Source organism: Odontesthes bonariensis, chromosome 8 (assembly GCF_027942865.1).
Source record: "Odontesthes bonariensis isolate fOdoBon6 chromosome 8, fOdoBon6.hap1, whole genome shotgun sequence".
NCBI classification, from domain to species: Eukaryota; Metazoa; Chordata; class Actinopteri; order Atheriniformes; family Atherinopsidae; genus Odontesthes; species Odontesthes bonariensis.
Genome location: NC_134513.1, coordinates 18,537,439 through 18,560,807, shown reverse-complemented (window position 1 = coordinate 18,560,807; position 23,369 = coordinate 18,537,439). Strand labels below are relative to the sequence as shown.

Here is a 23,369-nt window from a genome sequence, read left to right as displayed (position 1 = left end):
TCTTTGGGCTCATAATGTTGCTGAACCTGGACCTGACCAACTGCTGCAGCCCCAGATCATAGCACTGCCCCCACAGGCTTGTACAATAGGCTCTAGGCATGATGGTGCAGCACTTCATCTGCTTCTCTTCTTAACCTGATGCACCCATCACTTTGGATCAGGGTAAATCTGGCCTCATCCAATCACATGACCTTGTTCCATTGCTCCAGAGTCCAATCTTTATGCTCCCTAGCAAATTGAAGCCTTTTTTTTCCGATTAGCCTCACTGATTAGTGGTTTTCTTAGGGCTACACAGCTGTTTAGTCCCAATCCCTTGAGTTCTCTTCACATTGTGTGTGTGGAAATGCTCTTAATTTCACAATTAAACATAGCCCTGAGTTCTACGGTTGTTTTTCTGCGACTGGATTTCACCAAATGCTTAAATGATCGCCAATTGCAATCAGTTAGGACTTTTTTCCGACCACATTTCTCCCTCAAAGATGATGATTATCCACTATCCTTCCAGTTTTTAATAATGCGTTGGACAGTTCTTAACCCAATTTTGGTAGTTTCTGCAGTCTCCTTGGATGTTTTCTCTGCTTGATGCAAGCCAGTGATTTGACCATTCTCAAACAGAGTAACATCTTTTCCACGACCACGGCATCTTTCGACATTGTTGTTTAAGAAATGAGAAGGGTTTAATAACTTGTTGCCAGCTGAAAGATAATCGCCCATGCAGTAATTGTAACCTATTGACACAAAGGGTGGGACGCGGATGCAGACTTTAAAAAAAAAAGAAGGAAACTTGACTTATTTTCACAAAAAAAAGGTTAACATAAAGCGTGGCTGAGCCAGATGACAAAACTAGACTGTGGAAAACAAAACAAAGAACATGACTTGGCATAACTTGAAAGAACTTGACTTAACTTAGCTTGGCATGTAGATGGTGAAGGTGCAAGGATCTGACAAAGACTGTAAGAAACAAGAGAGCCTAAATACTGTGGGAACTGATGAGTGAATGGATGCAGCTGAGAGAATCGAACAGGTGTCACAGATGAGCTAATAACCTGAACATGGGGACTGAGGAAACAGAAACTGTGGGGAAAACGAAGGCAAAACTAAATACAAGACATGAGCTATAAAACTAAGGCATGGGGGAAAATTAAAACATGATAAAATACAAAACTAAGAACTAAAAACATGGGGAAACCCCCATGGACATGACACCTATTTGAGTTAAATCCAGGAAGCAACTTTTTTTTGGGCCAGGCAGTGTTCGGCCCCCTTGAACTTTTCAACCTTTTGCCACATTTCAGGCTTCAAACATAAAGATATACAATTAAAACATTTTGTGACGAATCAACAACAAGTGGGACACAATCGTGAAGTGGAATGAAATTTATTGGATGTGTCAAATTTTTTTAACAAATAAAAAACTGAAAAGTGGGGCGTGCAATATTATTCAGCCCCTTTACTCTCAGTGCAGCAAACTCACTCCAGAAGTTCAGTGATCTACAGCCACTTCAGAAAAATTATATTCAGATTAAGTATAGTAGTTTTCGTTCAGGACCTTGTCTAGAGTGATCAGCATGCAAAAAAAAATAGGGAAATGGCCCTTTTCTGCATTTTCACAAATCTTTAATAAGGTATTTATGAATCTACGGCCTCTTTAGAATAACTATTTCCAGATTTGAGCAGTCTAACTATTGTAGTTTTCAAACAGGGCCTAAACGTATGTGATCAGCATGCGAAAAAAAAGTAGTGAAAGGACCCAATATGTCCATCCCCTCAATTGGTGAATTGGAAGCTAGCTTCAACGTTTTATTTAAAGGGAGGAATCAACTTATCAGTTGTTGAAAAGGAAGATCTGTCACATTTATAATCTGTACACCTGACAGAATGAAAATGAACATTTATAAAATGAACACCTGACTCTCAGAAAGCATTTACTGAGCTTTTAAGAAGTAACACATCAGTGTGTCATACAAATAACTTCAGCTTCACATTCCACTCAAAACATTATTATTCATTTCATCCTAATATTAGTACTGATAAATGTTTTGGTGATGAACAGACAGTTTAGCCTTCAGAGATACCAATCTGCTGTTGTTTGTTCATCTTTTAAAAGAAAGGAGAAATATTAAGGAGCTGACTTATTTATTTGCTCTCCGTGTGAAACAAGTTAAACACATTATATTTACTGGTAAACTACTTGTTGACTGTTTAACATTTTTCCTGAAAAAAAAACATAACAGAACTGTTAGCCCGATTCTTTATATTGGAAGCCCAAGAACCAGTTGGAGCAGTCTTAAGTTAAACAAAGTATTTATTGGAGGTCACAGGTCAAGTATCAGCGCTGGACCTGGAGAGACAGAGTTCTCGCATGAAATCCGTTCGACCAAGTCCCGCGATCCGGAAACATTTCATATTTATGTTCACCTTTATCTCAGAGGTTGTACCTACACTTGACAACGTATCATTGAACACTTACTCATGATCAGGGCCGGTTCTTCCTACAGGCCACCAAGGCGGCTGCCTAGGGCGCCAAATTGCCAGGGGGCGCCCCCCTTCTTTTTTTTTTTTTTTTCATTAAAAAAAAAAATAAATAAATGTATTTTTTTGGGGGGCTTTTTATGCCTTTCACACGGTGGCCAACACGTGCAAACGAAAATGCCCCAACCCATATTTCGAATGAAAATGATAAGAAAGCCCAATATAGAGGTATGTATTTTCATCTCAGACATTAGTTCTTAAGTTTAATCAAAATTGTGTTTTCTGTCACTGTTCATGGTTGACATTTCATTGTAGAAGCTAGCTATCACTGCATAACGTTACTCCGCTAGCATTAGCTATTTCTAGAAAGCTTGTGGGCTATGGGTTAGCTAGCTTAATCCACAAGCTGTCTTTCACAGGCAACAAAATCGTTTTTTTAAAGGAAACTAAAAAACCTAGAGTTAGTCTTGTAAGCCAAGCTACTTTAAGAAATAGCCTAGCTAGTTTTCTTTTGTTTTATCATTTAACATTTGTCGAGCCTTCCAGCTAGGTAATCATTCAAAGTAATCAGATAAATGAGTTAATTTGCTTGGAAATCTTATGGAAAAAATGGCTTATGTAGAATCTGCTACTGTCATGTAAATAGTAGATACATGTGAATACACAATTGTAATAAATGTGATTGTGTTGGTGAGTGGTGTGTTATGCTCATATTATTTTATATTTTAAAATGTCTAGGTGCACTCCAGAGATTTTTACAGAGACCCTCACCTGAAGAAAGCTCAGCTGATCTCCTAGGTTCACCGCTCTCTGAATCTTGTGAGTTTATTTATTATAGTTTTTGGTAGTAATAGCATTCGTTTTAGTGGTAGTGGGCTATACATAATAAAGCTATAATCATCTGTTATAGGAGTATGTTAATGCAGTCAAATTATGAACTCACACTTCCAGTCATTGTAAAACTATAAAACTGTAAAATTCCCTGATGTGTCAAAAGCTGGCATGACCACTATGGATCTTGTAACTTTCTTATACGAGAAGAAATTAGGAGAAATCTTTCCAAACATGTGGGTCGCCCTCAGAGTTGCTGCTACCCTTCCAGTAACAGTAGCTTCTGCAGAGAGAAGCTTTTCCAAGTTAAAGTTGATAGAAACATATCTGAGGTCAACAATGAGCCAGAACGTCTCAATGGCCTTGCTCTTATAAGTGTAAACCAAGACGTGTCAAGCCAGATATCATTCGCTGATAGGCACTAACAAACTTAGGTAGAATGGAATGAACGATGAGGAAATTGAGCAAGCAGCTAGTGTGCCTGGAACCCTAGCATATCACACATATGTAAAAATGCAATATTTAACATTTTATTAAATCTATACAAGAATGTACTTGCATGTATTTTCCAATATATGAAAAGCGGTAAATTTTTATTATATATATGTAGTAATATATTTACTATATCTTTTTTAGTATTTACCATATATATTTGACTGATTTATGAAATTAACTAACTTTTACAGTTAATTCGAACTATCAGTTTGTGAAACCCGAAAAGATGGGAATTTTATCAAATCATTTCAAATAACTAACAAATCAGAATTTTTAAAAAATTCAAAATATTGACAGTAAATATAGAATAGAATAGAAAAATACTGTATTCATCCCCCAATGGGGTAAATTAAAAAAATATACGAAGAAATTTATTATTTTTCCATAAGGGGTGTTGCAGCAGAAGAATAGAACAAAAAAACAAAAAAAATCTGCAAAAGGAAGAAATAAGAAAACAAGATTAAATAGTTTAAAAAGCAACTACACAAAAATATTTACTATGAAAAAAACGACACAACAAATTAATATAAAAAGAACTGTACAAACAGTGGTATTGCTCTGTGAATGAGAAAAATTCCACATTGACGCAGAGATATTGCACAGTACAGTCTGACAGCTGTTGGGAGGAAAGACCTGCGATAACACTCCTTCACATGTTTGACAGAGATGGAAGAGCATGTCATTCAACAAACTTTCCAGAGTCATCACAGTGCCACATTGGGAGAGAGACATCGTGATGAAAGCTTGTCTAGCATCCTCCTGGCCCCACCTGCCATCCTTCTGTTTGTTATTAGCCACCAGGGGCGTGGCTACGGGGGGCTGGGGGGAGCACTGCCCCCCCAGGAACAAGTCCCGCCCCCCTGAGAAATGCCCTGTCCATCCAAAGAAAAGTGGCCAGAAAAAAGGCCACGATTTATTATCTCTGTTTGTGTCTTGTATTGATAGAAGAAATGCAGGTGGTGATTTAAAAAAAGCATATATCTGCAAATTTTATAGCTTTATTTATTTTTTGGTTATCGTGTTTCCCCCGCTCCGTAACCTTAACCCCTTGCTGCTGAAAAAAAAAAGACGATTTTCACATTTTCGGATGTTTTTGTTGTATATAATGATCTGAAATGTAGACTTAATGAAGGTAATAAAAAGCTGGAGTTGGCTGGATGTCTTGCTCCAAGTATCTACTTGAATTTAAACCCTCAATGGAGAATGTGGAGCATGTTAAACAAAAGCTATTGCATCCTAAAGTCCTGGTCTAAAAACCTCTCCAAAATAGGACATATTTGCAACATGGCGAAGGAGTTAAAGGTAGGGTAGGAGATCCTGGATTTTGAGTCCAGCGAAGCTGCATTTTGAAAATACACAGGTGAAAAGTCCCAACCCTTTTCTTCACTTTCCCCCCGAAGCCACGCCTCTAGAGACATGAACGCGCAATGCTTGTTCACGAGCACGAAGGTGCACGAGCGCTGTTTTGACAGCAAGCATCGATCGTTGCCATATTTAGTATTTAGTATATGCTAACTATACGTTTAATAATGCTAGGTGCTAGCCAAGCTGGCTCTAGTTTAGCTTCCTGCCAAGCTTCTGGACACGTAATTCATTCACGGAGCAGGGTACGCGCACAGGGGGAAGGAGGGGGAGGGAGGAGCAGATTGCAGTTTGATAGACGGCATCAGAATCCAATCATCGTTAACGGTCCGTTCAGTATGATTGGATAGTGTTTTTCCTAGATTGTACGTTCTAGAGGCCACTAAAACTTTTCATATTTGTGTCAAAACTTTTAATTAATTGGTTGCAATGGGGGTGTGAAGAGTATTTCAAGCAATATGTAAAAAAAATGCTCCAGAAAAAGATCCCCTACCCCACCTTTAAGGGGCAGAACAATCGTCAAAACTGCTCTCCAGTTGGTGTCTAGTTGTAGTAGTGGTTTTCCACCAATTTTTTTTCAGGTATTGTTTTCTGCCCCCCCAGATGAGCTAACTGCCCCCCCACACATGCCATTCTAGTCACACCTTTGTTAGCCACTCAGTCAAAGAACGATTAAAACAATCACCAGGTAAATAAAATAAGGTCTCAAAATTGAAAAAAATATTAGCAATATTAAAAACACACATTGCAAACATTTTATATTTCAGTCACCTTACAAGCCTATCAATAAGTTGCCAACATTCTTAAATAGTTAACCTTACATTCTCATGGGGTTAAACGTGCGCTTACAGTCCTGTAACAGTGCATTACAAGATTATCAACTTGGCTCTTCAACCCACGGAGCATAAATCTGTTTCCCTGAGCTAGTGTGTCGTCACATCTGTGGTGGTGCGGCATTTTGGCTTCACTCTTCACAAAATGAATCCAGTTTTTCTCGTTCTCGTCATTCTTCTGCATTTTTAGTTGACGGCCCAAGCTCTGCAAATTCCTCGCATCAAAAGAAAACACATTTCCGTGTGACAAGGGCAGAACAGTTGCCAGTCGGAGGCTCATGTACTGCAGTAGGTCAATTGACAACATTAAGTGTTTGGTCTTTTTCTCGCCTTATGGAGTCAATCCCACGGGATTGGAAATGGAAATGGGACTTTTAAATCTGCCCTAAAAAATTGTGAAATGAAAATAGAGGAACTGTTTTAACAGTCTTACTCCACATTTCAGTAAAACACATTTCTGATCCATTTTAAGCAACTATTGTGTAACACGTATGTTTCCATGAAAATCTCTGGATCTGCTACACTTTGGACTTCAAACTTAATTTCAGTGACAATTAAAGTCTGAATTTTCGCAAGAATCAATTTCAGAAACTGTTAAGGATCTGCAGACACACTGTTTAAAGCTAATTTGTAACTACATTAATGTTCCTGAAAATAACTATTTCTATGTAGATATTTGAATGTAAATAAAGTCATACATGACCCATGCCACTGCAAACAGCTATTTAATCTGATATCTGCTTTTTGATTTAGCTGTTTTCTGCCCTCCTGTGTTACAACAATACATAGAAAATAATATGCTGCTATCAAGTGGTCAATTTACTGTTTTAGCAAGAAGTGCTGTTTCTTTACCCACAATGCAATGTATTTCTATTACGACTTGTATTTTTTTTTTTCTTTTGAACTCCCAGTTGTTTACCTATTTTACACCATGTGTGACAATGAATGACTACACAGCATTTTGTTTTCAGTGTGTTGCCTGATGCTATGATCTGGGAAAGATATTACTCTACTCACACGAAGTTGAAACAAAGAATCCAATCAAATCAAAATCAAATCAAATTTATTTGTATAGCACATTTCATGTACAAAACAATTCAAAGTGTTTTACATAAAATAAAAGCATTGCAGCAGGGAGATAAAGAGAGGTATAAAGCTAAACAAATACAATGATTTAAATGAATTTAAAAACAAGCAACAGTAAAGATAAGTTGAAAGATATCGTGCAGATTTCATGCATAGACACATGAGAATAGAAATGTTTTTAACCTGGATTTAAAAATGTCTACATCTGGTGAAAGTTTAATCTCCACTGGCAGTTTGTTCCACTTGTTGGCAGCATAACAGCTAAATGCTGCTTCTCCATGTTTAGTCTGGACTCTGGACTCTGAAGCTGACCTGAGTCCTTGGATCTAAGAGCTCTGCTGGGTTTATATTCTCTGAACATATCACAGATGTATTTTGGGCCTAAACCGTTCTGGGATTTGTAAACCATCAGCAGGCTTTTAAAATCTATTCTGTGACTGACTGGAAGCCAGTGTAAAGATTTTAAAACTGGTGTGATGTGTTCAGATCTCTTAGTCCGGGTTTAAACTCTAGCAGCAGCGTTCTGCATGAGCTGCAGATGTTTAATGCTCTTTTTGGGAAGTCCAGTTAAAAGAGCGTTACAGTAATGGAGTCTACTGGAGATGAATGCATGGATGAGTTTCTCCTGGTCTTTTTGGGAGAGGAAACCTTTAATTCTGTTGATGTTTCTGAGATGGTAAAAAGCTGCCTTGGTGACAGCTTTGATGTGGCTGCTGAAAGTCAGATCTGAGTCTATCAACACTCCGAGGTTACCAACTTGGTCAGTGATTAGGCCTGAGTCTCAAGATATTTACCAACGCTGACCCTCTTCTCTTTGCTACCAAACAGAATGATCTCAGTTTTGTCTTTATTTAATTGTAGAAAATGAAAATGAAAAATAAAAAGTTTGTTGTAACATTTGTTGTCCTGTATACATTGACAAACACCATGCGGCCAGATCTGCTACCTTAAAGAAGATGTTTGTTGACCGTTAAACAAAAGAAAAGGGCGGCCGTGGCTCAGTGGTTAGAGTCAGTCGTGCAATGACTGGAAGGTTGGCAGATCGATTCCCACTCTCACCACTCAAAAACATTGGTGGAACTGATAGCTGGAGGGGTGTCAGTTCCACCTCCTTGTCACAGCTGAGTTGCTCTTGAGCAAGGCACCGTACTCTCTATGAGTGCGTCCACAGGTGCCAATCTGGATGGGTTAAAAGCGGAGGACAACTTTTGTGTGTATGCATGACAATAAATCAAATCTTAAATATGTTCATTTACAGCTGTGCTCGGGCCATCTGAAGCCCACACTTTTCCATTAATCCATAAAAAGTGCCTCACTTTAACAGAGCAGTCACATTTTAAACCATCAGCTGTTTTAAACACCCACTTTGCTGAGCGTGCTGTGTATGAATGGTTGCACACAACAGAAAACATAATCTATGTCAGCAACGTATGATTGTGTGTGTTAAGACTTCTTACATCAACCTAACAATCATGAGCACTGTGAAAGAGGCCTCGCCTTGGAAAGATGATTTCCCACTCTGCAGTGCAGAGGTGTAAGAATGCTTCCAACTCCTGGGTCGTGTTTAGTCCAACACATGCTGAGCCGTGGTAGACCCTAAGCATCTAGGGTTAAAGAATGTGATGGACCTCTTCGCTCCTTCCCTCAGTTCTGGGTTGAAGATTCATCTGATAGGGTTTCGTTCATCACGGGATAATTTGTTAACCACGAGCCACTGTCACCCAATACAACAATAAACTGACTTTCTTTTATCAGGTAGCTAGTGTATACTAACTTAAATATGAATGAGGCCACAATCGAAATGGTTTGATTGGGGGCAGTCGGTGGCGTAGTGGGTTAAGCAGCCGCCCCATGTACAGAGGCTACAGTCCTCAATGCAGCGGGCCCCTGTTCGACTCCCGCACCAAGCGGCCCTTTGCTGCGTGTCTTCCCCATCTCTCTGCCCCCTGCTTCCTGTCTCTCTCACACTGTCCTATCATTAAAGGCATAAAAAGCCCCCAAATAATACTTAAAATAATCAATGCTGGAGACTGTGATGGGGAGGGGACACAACTGAAATGACGACAAGTGGTCCAGTTGGTGAGAGTCCAGTCTGAAGAAACATTCGTTTAACATCAGCATTTGTATGTAGAACTCTTGCTCCACTGTACAAGAGGCTATAGTCCTCGCTGCAGTTGGCCCCGGTTCGAGTCTTGCATCGGACAGCCCTGTGCTGCGTGTCGTTCCCCCTGTCTCTGCCCCCTGCTTCCTTTCTCTCTAAACTTTCCTATCCATTAAAAGGCACAAAAGCCCCAAAAAATTATATATTAAAAAAAAAAACGGAGTGTCTCTTTGCACCCCTGGTACAAATAGCCTTGGCCACACAGCTGAGCTATTCACACCCCCTGACGTAACACCAAAATAAAAGCTGCTGGCTTGCATAATCCGTTTTTTTCGTCATCAGAAAGTGAAGAATACTGCAAGGTTTCGGCACTAATATCTGTTCCAATTAAAAACTAGATGGAAACATTGTGTTTTATTTTAATAATCGATGTTCAGTGAACACATTAAAACCGTCAGTTTGTTAGTTTTTAGAAATTTCGCGATCATGACGTTCAGCTATATTAACTATAAAGTTACCTGCACACCACATATATGTTATAGGATCAACTAGCGTAGTGGTAAGCGATTCGGATAAAGGTGCAGGAGTCCCGGGTTCAATTCTAGCCCGATGCGTTTTGGAAGTGATAGTGCGCATACCAACGTCTCTGTAGAGAAGGCGCGCAATTTGAAAAACAATTCACTTCTCAAACGGACGTTTTGATTGCAACAATTAGCTAGTGCACCAGGGTGTAAATAGCACACTTTGCTATAAATAGCATACATTATTCTGAATGTCTATTAGCACCCCTGGTACAATAGCCTTACACTATTCACACCACTGATGTGCTCGTGAGCACAAAGGCCATTGCGGACATTCGTTTTTTCTTCATCAGAAAGCGAAGAATTCTGATGGCACTAATATCTTTTTAAATTGAAATATAGATGTCTTTCTTAACTCTTAGCTGAGGACATCTCTGGCCTAATGGATAGCAACGTAATCCTCCATACGGGAGACAGTGGTTCAACTAGCTGTCATTTCATGCTAAATCACCTCTCCCATTTTTCGTTATGATTATTAGCTATATAACCAAATCAACCATGAAATAAAACTTTAGCTGCCATTTCAGTTTAGTTTTTCATAATCATCCTTGGGTTCAATTTGAATGCGAGTAGTAGATCGAAATATCTTATGCCCTGTTGCTTGAAGCATATACCTTTGGCCTCCGGCATTGGTATCCCTTTATTGATCACCTCACGTTTGGATAGAAAGTCCATGTTTTGAGAAATGTTTCCAATTTCGCGATCAAGAACAAATATGTGTAGAGGAAGAGAGGCATTTTTTTTAAATTTATGTGCACGAGTGCTCCTGGAAAAAAAAGTACCGGGGTACAAATAGCATACACTTCTAATTGCACCAGACGGGGTATCAATAGAACACATTGCTGAGTGCACCGGGGTACGAATAGCATTCACTTCTATTTGCACCAGGGTACAATCAGCATACAGTGCTGATTGTACCAGGGGTGCAAATAGCCTTACCCAAAAACAAAACTGCATTAATGCGCGATAAAATATTTATCGGCGTTAAATAACTAACAAGTTAAAGCGATAATAACGAGTTAACTCGCCCAGCCCTAATATATATATATATATATATTAGTCCAACACAATATATATGTCATTAGCAGCTTCATGAAGAGAAGCCACCTTGGACAAACAAACCTATACAACAGATATGACAGATAAAGTCACACGCTATCAAACCTGTTTTACAACATAAATCCTGTGTAATCCTTGTTAGACCAGTCGAGGAGTAAATGCAAGTGAACTTTATTAGTGTTGCAGAATGAAATCAAAGAGGTACAGTTGAATTTAACTAAATTAAACATGCAAAATAATTAAAGAAATGAAATTGCAGTCCATAAAAACAGGAAATCAAAGAGTCATTAAATCACTGAGGGCACTAAACAGATTATTAAAACTGCAGGACCTTACTCTTCATTATGTGGACATGTCTGTCGACACGAGAGATAGGTCAACAGATGAGATAGTCAACACTCAAATAGATAGATACATTTTCCACATATTATCGGACACATTGTGCATGTAGAATTGCCCTTGGTTTGTCGATTACTGATTAAAATGTATTTCATCCACCACGTCTTTTGATTTTGTCAGTGATTTTAACCAGTCACAAGACCTGCAAAAAAAAAAAAAACACAAGTATTAGACAATAGAATTAAAGTTTCATTATGTACGACTTTGTGACATATTGGAGTATAAATTTTTGATTGTAACCAACTGAATATGTCCAACCTAACCCTCCTCTTCTAATAATCTAGGAATTATGCAAAAGCTATAAAACATGTGAGTGGTCCAAAGTAAAGCCAGTGTTTAGTTTGTCCATCTGGGTGACTTCAAGAAGATGGTGGTGCAACATGGTTAAGAGGTGGATAAAGAGATTTTTTGTCCCTTTGGCAATACAATGCTTATTTTCAGGTAATGAAAATGGAACATTCCCTAATTTAACCAGTTCTATATCATATTATACATATATATTTCTACCAATGGATCATCTTAAGGAGATAATGGCACTTAATGTTATGGCCCTGCAAAAAAGGTTTTTACTTTCTTAAGATTTTAAAACATCCAAACTCTGGGTCCACTCTTAAGCTTTTCTATGTGTGGTGGATGCTCTTACCACCACCACATCGTGTTAGTATTTATTTATTCTATATTTGCATTTTAGATCATTTTTTGAATGATTTACTTGCACTTATTCTTCTGCTTTGAGGTGCTGCAAATTCAGATCAGCTGGAGGAGGAAGCCTGGAACATACCACTCTTTCTAAAAGACTGAGGGGGGGGGCTTTATTTGTTAAATTTGGCCTTAGTTCCTTAATTTTGTCCCTTTAACATTCACTTATTATTTGTGCTAAGTTAAAGTTAGTTTTGCTTTATTTGTTTTATATCTTGCTGTAGCTAATCTTTTATTCTCTTTTATTATGCTCCCTCATGTGGCAGATTTAGGTTACTCCGTCCCTATTTAAGCAGCCTTTGGTTCTTTGTTTGGAGGTCAGTTTTTGGTTGTGTTGTTAGTGTTCAATTAGTTGTCCTCATTTTAGTTGGGCCCAAATTTGTTTTTTGTATGATTAAATTGTCATTCATATTTGATTTTTTTGGATTTATTCTATTTTGAACTATTAAATTGAAATTGTTCCTCATTTTTTGAATACCTTTGTCCTTACTTAAGCTTGGTCCCTCACACTATGGAAGCCTCTTTTCAATTCAGCACTCATGACTTTACACTTGTTCTTATGATTTAACCAAGAGTGAAACAGCCCAAGAGGGCAGTTGAGCAACCACTCGCAGGTACTTATAGGTACCGACACAGGGGTCTCCGAACACTGAGTTTCTTGCTCTGATATTACAAAACTTTCTTCCATTACATCTGTGGATACAGGTCAGTGTGAGTGAATAAAGGCTTTGGTGTAAATAGTAAAATGGTCCACACTTTTTATACATTTTTTTTTTACAATGCCTAGATTCCACCATTTTTTGTCTGCAAAGCATTTTTAACACAAAGGCATTTTGCACTTGCTTATAAACACACACAAGGCACATTTTATGCATTTTATGAATTAACTTGAACTGAGTTGAACTGAGTTGAACTGGACTGGAATTGGATAATGGCTGTTAGTTTTGTTAAGTTTTAAGTTCCTGTTTAGTTTTTAGTTTTGCCATGTTTCCCATAGGATTTGTTCGAAACCGCATACTTCTCCTACTACTCCCACTACTCATACTAACTTTTTGAGTTAGTAGGCGAATTTGAGTTGGCGAGAAGTTCCCGGATGCATATTAGATTCGCCGAAATGTTGGGTAAGCATCATGAGGTTACTACCACAGCCATTATAACGAACAGCCTTGCCACTCTCTATTAAGCCCCATTGTACCGGCTTTTTGGCTGCAGTTCCACCAGAATTCCACTGGGGGCGTCGGTGGAGACCAGAATGAATGGGGCCCTATGGAGCTAGATGCTACAAATGGTCAGTTTCACCTAAGTCTCCTGAAGAGCGCTCAGATTTGAATGTAGTTTCTGAGAGCTCAACATGGGTTTCAAGTCAAAAATCTACTGAACGAGTACATATATCCCTTTGATTTCTAACAGGTTGGCTTCTTGTTGTCCACCACGCGCTAGCATTGTGCTAATGACAGCGCTCGACCAGAATTACGACCAGAGGCACCGCTTGACGGCTGGCTCCATACCAAGCGACAACAGAATTAAGATGGACTTTTTCCGCTTATGTTACCACAGCCTAAGAATCTGTGATGTTACCACACATTCTCTCTTACTACAGCTCTTCCTTGAAAACCCTGCTGCCTTTGAGACCAACAACAAGCAGGATTGTTGCCGTAAAGCGGCATCTCCGGTCGTAAGCTATGTATGACGCCATATACACTTCAAATCCTTTTTTTAAGCTAATGAGTGGCTCTAAAAATCTAAAACTCAGCCATGGGTATTTTCTAAACATCCTCTTTCGAAAACAACATTCGAATTACTAGAGAAAAAATTATATCTTAAGATAAGGGCACGAAAGGGCGTATAGCTCCATAGGACTCAATTCATTCTGGTCTCCAAAATTGAGCGCCCCACGTGGAAAAAGGGTGGAACTGCAACCAAAATCGCCTCGTTGGAAACCGGAAATGCACCGTGAGTGGCGTATCTGTACTATTATAGAATCTGTGTTACTACTCATACTCAAACTACCCAAAATGCAACGTAACGTGACGTCACAGATCGTCATTTCCTGTCAAAACGGCAGTTTCAAGCTAGCTACAACGAGGGTAGGTTCACTTCCTTTTTTCAAAACAAAAGCACCAATTGTATCATAATGGCTTTCCCTATGATAAAAGGCCACAGGTATATTGTTTTGTGAAAATAATTGGAAGTGCGTTGCTCACTGCGGCTAGCTTTAGTAGCGCCGAATTCGTGGGAACAAAATTGTAAATAGCCGGTATTTTGTCAGATTTTCAACACGTTGGGGATCTAAACGATTACTTTCTCGCCTGAAAATGTTTCAAATGTTGCTCTGTACCTCTATACTTTCATATTGTGTGAAAGTACAGAGGTGGAACGAGGGGTCGAGGTCAATACACTGCTGTTACGCATCTGTGGGAGGTAGTAACAGAGGTAAAACAATCCTGCCTTATGTGGGTTTAAGCCAGCTTTCAGATGTTCAGTCTCTCTTTGCCATGTGTGAATTACAGCGAAGCAGCGGCAGGTTAAAGAAGACGCATGCATGTGTGAAAGAAGCTAGAGGCTCTAACTGTTAGCTTTGTGCATTCCATATTGTATACTTTGTAATATAGTCAGAAGTAATACAGCTCCAAATGGTCTTTGAGCCACTTACATTGACATGTGTAAGCCAGCTCCAGGTACTTGTAAGTGCCAGGACAGGGGTCTCCAAACACAGAGTTTGACACATTGATGGAACAGCTGCTTTTCCCATCACAGCTGTGGATGGAAATATAGGCTTGAATGTGAACTGAAGAATGAAAAGTCTCAAATGACAAAAAGTTACCATCAAAGAAAAGAAAGGTATCTATACCTTTCAGCGACTTTTGTTGATTGGCTTGAGCAGTGCACATTTTGGATCTGGGAGGCAGGTCGCCCAGTGGCACATGTGGTCTTATCACGACGTCCATATAGAGCACTTTGGACAGATATAACCCGTCCTTGGGCTGACAAAGTGGACGAGTTGGAGAGGGGAAAAAAAACAAAGCAACATCTCAGATATTACAGGTAATGTATTGTCTTGTTAATCGTGCTTACTATCAGTTAAAGCACTTTACACACAATAACAAAGACTCTTACCACACTTCAGTTGTGCCACAGATCCCTCACATGCCACAGTGTGGACTTTTCCAGACCGGCTCTCAGGTACTATTGTATGAGAGATGAAGCTAATGTTAGTAACTCTGTTATGATCCAGGAAGTTCATACACCAGCAGCCTCAGCCCAGTTATCACCTGACCCAAGGTTGGATATGGCATTTCTCATGTGATACTAGGTGAATGTGCATGTTTTTCAAAATGTGATTTACTCTTAATATGTAATTAATGTAAATGACATAGAATATCATGCAATGTAATTTGTAATAATGTGTAAATAAGTGAAAATTTCAGTTCAAGATAAAAGTATGGTCTTAACACAAAGTGTAGACTTTAAATAAACCTATTAGTGACAACCTCGGGAAACTGGGTGGAGAATGAAGAGGTGAAAAAGCTGCTATCAAAATAAACAATCACCATTAGGAAGAATCTAAAGTATGGAAGTTTAGCTTTGTTTAAACTTTTGTTGTTCACTTTATATGATATGGAAGTATGAGCAAGTACCACAAGGCATCACAAAGCTATGTGGGCGTAGTGCTATATGCCCACGTGGCTTTTTCTATTCCATATTGTATACTTTGTAATATAGTCAGAAGTAATACAGCTCCAAATGGTCTTTGAGCCACTTACATTGACATGTGTAAGCCAGCTCCAGGTACTTGTAAGTGCCAGGACAGGGGTCTCCAAACACGGAGTTTCTCACATTGATGGAACAGCTGCTTTTCCCATTACAGCTATGGATGGAAATATAGGCTTGAATGTGAACTGAAGAATTAAAAGTATGAGTCTCAAATGACAAAAAGTTACCATCAAAGGAAAAAAAGGTATCTATACCTTTCAGCGACTCTTTTTGATTGGCTTGAGCAGCGCACATTTTGGATCTGGGAGGCAGGTCGCCCAGTGGCACATGTGGTCTTATCACGACGCCCATATACAGCACTTTGGACAGATATAACCCGTCCTTGGACTGACAAAGTGGACGAGTTGGAGAGGGGAAAAAAACAAAGCAACATCTCAGATATTACAGGTAATGGATTGTCTTGTTAATCGTGCTAACTATCAGTTAAAGCACTTTACACACAATAACAAAGACTCTTACCACACTTCAGTTGTGCCACAGATCCCTCACATGCCACAGTGTGGCCTTTTCCAGACCGGCTCTCAGGTACTATTGTATCAGAGATGAAGCTAATGTTAGTAACTCTGTTATGATCCAGGAAGTTCATACACCAGCAGCCTCAGCCCAGTTATCACCTGACCCAAGGTTGGATATGGCATTTCTCATGTGATATTAGGTGAATGTGCATGTTTTTCAAAATGTGATTCACTCTTAATATGTAATTAATGTAAATGACATAGAATATCATGCAATGTAATTTGTAATAATGTGTAAATAAGTGAAAATTTTAGTTCAAGATAAAAGTATGGTCTTAATACAAAGTGTAGACTTTAAATGAACCTATTAGTGACAACCTCGGGAAACTGGGTGGAGAATGAAGAGGTGAAAAAGCTGCTATCAAAACAAACAAACACCATTAGGAAGAATCTAAAGTATGGAAGTTTAGCTTTGTTTAAACTTTTGTTGTTCACTTTCTATGATATGGAAGTATGAGCAAGTACCACAAGGCATCACAAAGCTATGTGGGCGTAGTGCTATATGCCCACGTGGCTTTTTCTATTCCATATTGTATACTTTGTAATATAGTCAGAAGTAATACAGCTCCAAATGGTCTTTGAGCCACTTACATTGACATGTGTAAGCCAGCTCCAGGTACTTGTAAGTGCCACGACAGGGGTCTCCAAACACGGAGTTTCTCACATTGATGGAACAGCTGCTTTTCCCATTACAGCTATGGATGGAAATATAGGCTTGAATGTGAACTGAAGAATGAAAAGTATGAGTCTCAAATGACAAAAAGTTACTATCAAAGAAAAAAAAAGGTATCTATACCTTTCAGCGACTCTTTTTGATTGGCTTGAGCAGCGCACATTTTGGATCTGGGAGGCAGGTCGCCCAGTGGCACATGTGGTCTTATCACGACGCCCATATACAGCACTTTGGACAGATATAACCCGTCCTTGGACTGACAAAATTGGAGAGGGGAAAAAAAAACAAAGCAACATCTCAGATATTACAGGTAATGTATTGTCTTGTTAATCGTGCTTACTATCAGTTAAAGCACTTTACACACAATAACAAAGACTCTTACCACACTTCAGTTGTGCCACAGATCCCTCACATGCCACAGTGTGGACTTTTCCAGACCGGCTCTCAGGTACTATTGTATCAGAGATGAAGCTAATGTTAGTAACTCTGTTATGATCCAGGAAGTTCATACACCAGCAGCCTCAGCCCAGTTATCACCTGACCCAAGGTTGGATATGGCATTTCTCATGTGATACTATGTGAATTTGCATGTTTTTCAAAATGTGATTTACTCTTAATATGTAATTAATGTAAATGACATAGAATATCATGCAATGTAATTTGTAATAATGTGTAAATAAGTAAAAATTTCAGATCAAGATAAAAGTCTGGTCTTAATACAAATTGTAGACTTTAAATGAACCCATTAGTGACAACCTCGGGAAACTGGGTGGAGAATGAAGAGGTGAAAAAGCTGCTATCAAAATAAGCAATCACCATTTGAAATAATCTAAAGTATGGAAGTTTAGCTTTGTTTAAACTTTTGTTGTTCACTTTATATAATATGGAAGTATGAGCAAGTACCACAAGGCATCACAAAGCTATGTGGGCGTTGTGCTATATGCCCACGTGGCTTTGTGCATTCCATATTGTATACTTTGTAATATAGTCAGAAGTAATACAGCTCCAAATGGTCTTTGAGCCACTTACATTGACATGTGTAAGCCAGCTCCAGGTACTTGTAAGTGCCAGGACAGGGGTCTCCAAACACGGAGTTTCTCACATTGATGGAACAGCTGCTTTTCCCATTACAGCTATGGATGGAAATATAGGCTTGAATGTGAACTGAAGAATGAAAAGTATGAGTCTCAAATGACAAAAAGTTACCATCAAAGGAAAAAAAGGTATCTATACCTTTCAGCGACTCTTTTTGATTGGCTTGAGCAGCGCACATTTTGGATCTTGGAGGCAGGTCGCCCAGTGGCACATGTGGTCTTATCACGACGCCCATATACAGCACTTTGGACAGATATAACCCTTCCTTGGACTGACAAAGTGGACGAGTTGGAGAGGGGAAAAAAACAAAGCAACATCTCAGATATTACAGGTAATGGATTGTCTTGTTAATCGTGCTAACTATCAGTTAAAGCACTTTACACACAATAACAAAGACTCTTACCACACTTTAGTTGTGCCACAGATCCCTCACATGCCACAGTGTGGCCTTTTCCAGACCGGCTCTCAGGTACTATTGTATCAGAGATGAAGCTAATGTTAGTAACTCTGTTATGATCCAGGAAGTTCATACACCAGCAGCCTCAGCCCAGTTATCACCTGACCCAAGGTTGGATATGGCATTTCTCATGTGATACTAGGTGAATGTGCATGTTTTTCAAAATGTGATTCACTCTTAATATGTAATTAATGTAAATGACATAGAATATCATGCAATGTAATTTGTAATAATGTGTAAATAAGTGAAAATTTTAGTTCAAGATAAAAGTATGGTCTTAATACAAAGTGTAGACTTTAAATGAACCTATTAGTGACAACCTCGGGAAACTGGGTGGAGAATGAAGAGGTGAAAAAGCTGCTATCAAAACAAACAAACACCATTAGGAAGAATCTAAAGTATTGAAGTTTAGCTTTGTTTAAACTTTTGTTGTTCACTTTCTATGATATGGAAGTATGAGCAAGTACCACAAGGCATCACAAAGCTATGTGGGCGTAGTGCTATATGCCCACGTGGCTTTTTCTATTCCATATTGTATACTTTGTAATATAGTCAGAAGTAATACAGCTCCAAATGGTCTTTGAGCCACTTACATTGACATGTGTAAGCCAGCTCCAGGTACTTGTAAGTGCCAGGACAGGGGTCTCCAAACACGGAGTTTCTCACATTGATGGAACAGCTGCTTTTCCCATTACAGCTATGGATGGAAATATAGGCTTGAATGTGAACTGAAGAATTAAAAGTATGAGTCTCAAATGACAAAAAGTTACCATCAAAGGAAAAAAAGGTATCTATACCTTTCAGCGACTCTTTTTGATTGGCTTGAGCAGCGCACATTTTGGATCTGGGAGGCAGGTCGCCCAGTGGCACATGTGGTCTTATCACGACGCCCATATACAGCACTTTGGACAGATATAACCCGTCCTTGGACTGACAAAGTGGACGAGTTGGAGAGGGGAAAAAAACAAAGCAACATCTCAGATATTACAGGTAATGGATTGTCTTGTTAATCGTGCTAACTATCAGTTAAAGCACTTTACACACAATAACAAAGACTCTTACCACACTTCAGTTGTGCCACAGATCCCTCACATGCCACAGTGTGGACTTTTCCAGACCGGCTCTCAGGTACTATTGTATCAGAGATGAAGCTAATGTTAGTAACTCTGTTATGATCCAGGAAGTTCATACACCAGCAGCCTCAGCCCAGTTATCACCTGACCCAAGGTTGGATATGGCATTTCTCATGTGATATTAGGTGAATGTGCATGTTTTTCAAAATGTGATTCACTCTTAATATGTAATTAATGTAAATGACATAGAATATCATGCAATGTAATTTGTAATAATGTGTAAATAAGTGAAAATTTTAGTCCAAGATAAAAGTATGGTCTTAATACAAAGTGTAGACTTTAAATGAACCTATTAGTGACAACCTCGGGAAACTGGGTGGAGAATGAAGAGGTGAAAAAGCTGCTATCAAAACAAACAAACACCATTAGGAAGAATCTAAAGTATGGAAGTTTAGCTTTGTTTAAACTTTTGTTGTTCACTTTCTATGATATGGAAGTATGAGCAAGTACCACAAGGCATCACAAAGCTATGTGGGCGTAGTGCTATATGCCCACGTGGCTTTTTCTATTCCATATTGTATACTTTGTAATATAGTCAGAAGTAATACAGCTCCAAATGGTCTTTGAGCCACTTACATTGACATGTGTAAGCCAGCTCCAGGTACTTGTAAGTGCCACGACAGGGGTCTCCAAACACGGAGTTTCTCACATTGATGGAACAGCTGCTTTTCCCATTACAGCTATGGATGGAAATATAGGCTTGAATGTGAACTGAAGAATGAAAAGTATGAGTCTCAAATGACAAAAAGTTACTATCAAAGAAAAAAAAAGGTATCTATACCTTTCAGCGACTCTTTTTGATTGGCTTGAGCAGCGCACATTTTGGATCTGGGAGGCAGGTCGCCCAGTGGCACATGTGGTCTTATCACGACGCCCATATACAGCACTTTGGACAGATATAACCCGTCCTTGGACTGACAAAATTGGAGAGGGAAAAAAAAAACAAAGCAACATCTCAGATATTACAGGTAATGGATTGTCTTGTTAATCGTGCTAACTATCAGTTAAAGCACTTTACACACAATAACAAAGACTCTTACCACACTTCAGTTGTGCCACAGATCCCTCACATGCCACAGTGTGGACTTTTCCAGACCGGCTCTCAGGTACTATTGTATCAGAGATGAAGCTAATGTTAGTAACTCTGTTATGATCCAGGAAGTTCATACACCAGCAGCCTCAGCCCAGTTATCACCTGACCCAAGGTTGGATATGGCATTTCTCATGTGATACTAGGTGAATGTGCATGTTTTTCAAAATGTGATTCACTCTTAATATGTAATTAATGTAAATGACATAGAATATCATGCAATGTAATTTGTAATAATGTGTAAATAAGTGAAAATTTCAGTTCAAGATAAAAGTATGGTCTTAACACAAAGTGTAGACTTTAAATAAACCTATTAGTGACAACCTCGGGAAACTGGGTGGAGAATGAAGAGGTGAAAAAGCTGCTATCAAAATAAACAATCACCATTAGGAAGAATCTAAAGTATGGAAGTTTAGCTTTGTTTAAACTTTTGTTGTTCACTTTATATGATATGGAAGTATGAGCAAGTACCACAAGGCATCACAAAGCTATGTGGGCGTAGTGCTATATGCCCACGTGGCTTTTTCTATTCCATATTGTATACTTTGTAATATAGTCAGAAGTAATACAGCTCCAAATGGTCTTTGAGCCACTTACATTGACATGTGTAAGCCAGCTCCAGGTACTTGTAAGTGCCAGGACAGGGGTCTCCAAACACGGAGTTTCTCACATTGATGGAACAGCTGCTTTTCCCATTACAGCTATGGATGGAAATATAGGCTTGAATGTGAACTGAAGAATTAAAAGTATGAGTCTCAAATGACAAAAAGTTACCATCAAAGGAAAAAAAGGTATCTATACCTTTCAGCGACTCTTTTTGATTGGCTTGAGCAGCGCACATTTTGGATCTGGGAGGCAGGTCGCCCAGTGGCACATGTGGTCTTATCACGACGCCCATATACAGCACTTTGGACAGATATAACCCGTCCTTGGACTGACAAAGTGGACGAGTTGGAGAGGGGAAAAAAACAAAGCAACATCTCAGATATTACAGGTAATGGATTGTCTTGTTAATCGTGCTAACTATCAGTTAAAGCACTTTACACACAATAACAAAGACTCTTACCACACTTCAGTTGTGCCACAGATCCCTCACATGCCACAGTGTGGCCTTTTCCAGACCGGCTCTCAGGTACTATTGTATCAGAGATGAAGCTAATGTTAGTAACTCTGTTATGATCCAGGAAGTTCATACACCAGCAGCCTCAGCCCAGTTATCACCTGACCCAAGGTTGGATATGGCATTTCTCATGTGATATTAGGTGAATGTGCATGTTTTTCAAAATGTGATTCACTCTTAATATGTAATTAATGTAAATGACATAGAATATCATGCAATGTAATTTGTAATAATGTGTAAATAAGTGAAAATTTTAGTTCAAGATAAAAGTATGGTCTTAATACAAAGTGTAGACTTTAAATGAACCTATTAGTGACAACCTCGGGAAACTGGGTGGAGAATGAAGAGGTGAAAAAGCTGCTATCAAAACAAACAAACACCATTAGGAAGAATCTAAAGTATGGAAGTTTAGCTTTGTTTAAACTTTTGTTGTTCACTTTCTATGATATGGAAGTATGAGCAAGTACCACAAGGCATCACAAAGCTATGTGGGCGTAGTGCTATATGCCCACGTGGCTTTTTCTATTCCATATTGTATACTTTGTAATATAGTCAGAAGTAATACAGCTCCAAATGGTCTTTGAGCCACTTACATTGACATGTGTAAGCCAGCTCCAGGTACTTGTAAGTGCCACGACAGGGGTCTCCAAACACGGAGTTTCTCACATTGATGGAACAGCTGCTTTTCCCATTACAGCTATGGATGGAAATATAGGCTTGAATGTGAACTGAAGAATGAAAAGTATGAGTCTCAAATGACAAAAAGTTACTATCAAAGAAAAAAAAAGGTATCTATACCTTTCAGCGACTCTTTTTGATTGGCTTGAGCAGCGCACATTTTGGATCTGGGAGGCAGGTCGCCCAGTGGCACATGTGGTCTTATCACGACGCCCATATACAGCACTTTGGACAGATATAACCCGTCCTTGGACTGACAAAATTGGAGAGGGGAAAAAAAAACAAAGCAACATCTCAGATATTACAGGTAATGTATTGTCTTGTTAATCGTGCTTACTATCAGTTAAAGCACTTTACACACAATAACAAAGACTCTTACCACACTTCAGTTGTGCCACAGATCCCTCACATGCCACAGTGTGGACTTTTCCAGACCGGCTCTCAGGTACTATTGTATCAGAGATGAAGCTAATGTTAGTAACTCTGTTATGATCCAGGAAGTTCATACACCAGCAGCCTCAGCCCAGTTATCACCTGACCCAAGGTTGGATATGGCATTTCTCATGTGATACTATGTGAATTTGCATGTTTTTCAAAATGTGATTTACTCTTAATATGTAATTAATGTAAATGACATAGAATATCATGCAATGTAATTTGTAATAATGTGTAAATAAGTAAAAATTTCAGATCAAGATAAAAGTCTGGTCTTAATACAAATTGTAGACTTTAAATGAACCCATTAGTGACAACCTCGGGAAACTGGGTGGAGAATGAAGAGGTGAAAAAGCTGCTATCAAAATAAGCAATCACCATTTGAAATAATCTAAAGTATGGAAGTTTAGCTTTGTTTAAACTTTTGTTGTTCACTTTATATAATATGGAAGTATGAGCAAGTACCACAAGGCATCACAAA

General features: G+C 38.9%; 2 protein-coding genes and 1 long non-coding RNA gene across 3 annotated transcripts; all 3 read right to left on the bottom strand.

The window, feature by feature from the left end:
- Positions 1-10,975: 10,975 nt before the first annotated feature.
- On the bottom strand, positions 10,976-14,896 carry LOC142385449 (uncharacterized). The gene is made up of 3 exons (XR_012770182.1): positions 14,770-14,896; positions 14,572-14,675; positions 10,976-11,361 (listed from the first exon to the last, which is right to left on the bottom strand). It is a non-coding gene; the product is annotated as an uncharacterized LOC142385449 (long non-coding RNA).
- Positions 14,897-15,641: 745 nt separating this feature from the next.
- On the bottom strand, positions 15,642-19,269 carry LOC142385939 (L-rhamnose-binding lectin CSL3-like). The gene is made up of 9 exons (XM_075472615.1): positions 19,230-19,269; positions 19,026-19,160; positions 18,379-18,447; positions 18,114-18,246; positions 17,910-18,013; positions 17,004-17,136; positions 16,799-16,902; positions 15,887-16,019; positions 15,642-15,786 (listed from the first exon to the last, which is right to left on the bottom strand). Exons 1-9 carry the CDS (start codon positions 19,267-19,269, stop codon positions 15,642-15,644), a joined length of 996 nt encoding a protein of 331 aa, XP_075328730.1.
- An 831-nt stretch (positions 19,270-20,100) lies between these two features.
- LOC142385938 (L-rhamnose-binding lectin CSL3-like) lies at positions 20,101-22,613 on the bottom strand. Its single transcript, XM_075472614.1, has 7 exons — positions 22,574-22,613; positions 22,369-22,503; positions 21,457-21,589; positions 21,253-21,356; positions 20,606-20,650; positions 20,347-20,479; positions 20,101-20,245 (listed from the first exon to the last, which is right to left on the bottom strand). Exons 1-7 carry the CDS (start codon positions 22,611-22,613, stop codon positions 20,101-20,103), a joined length of 735 nt encoding a protein of 244 aa, XP_075328729.1.
- Between the last annotated feature and the right edge of the window lie 756 nt (positions 22,614-23,369).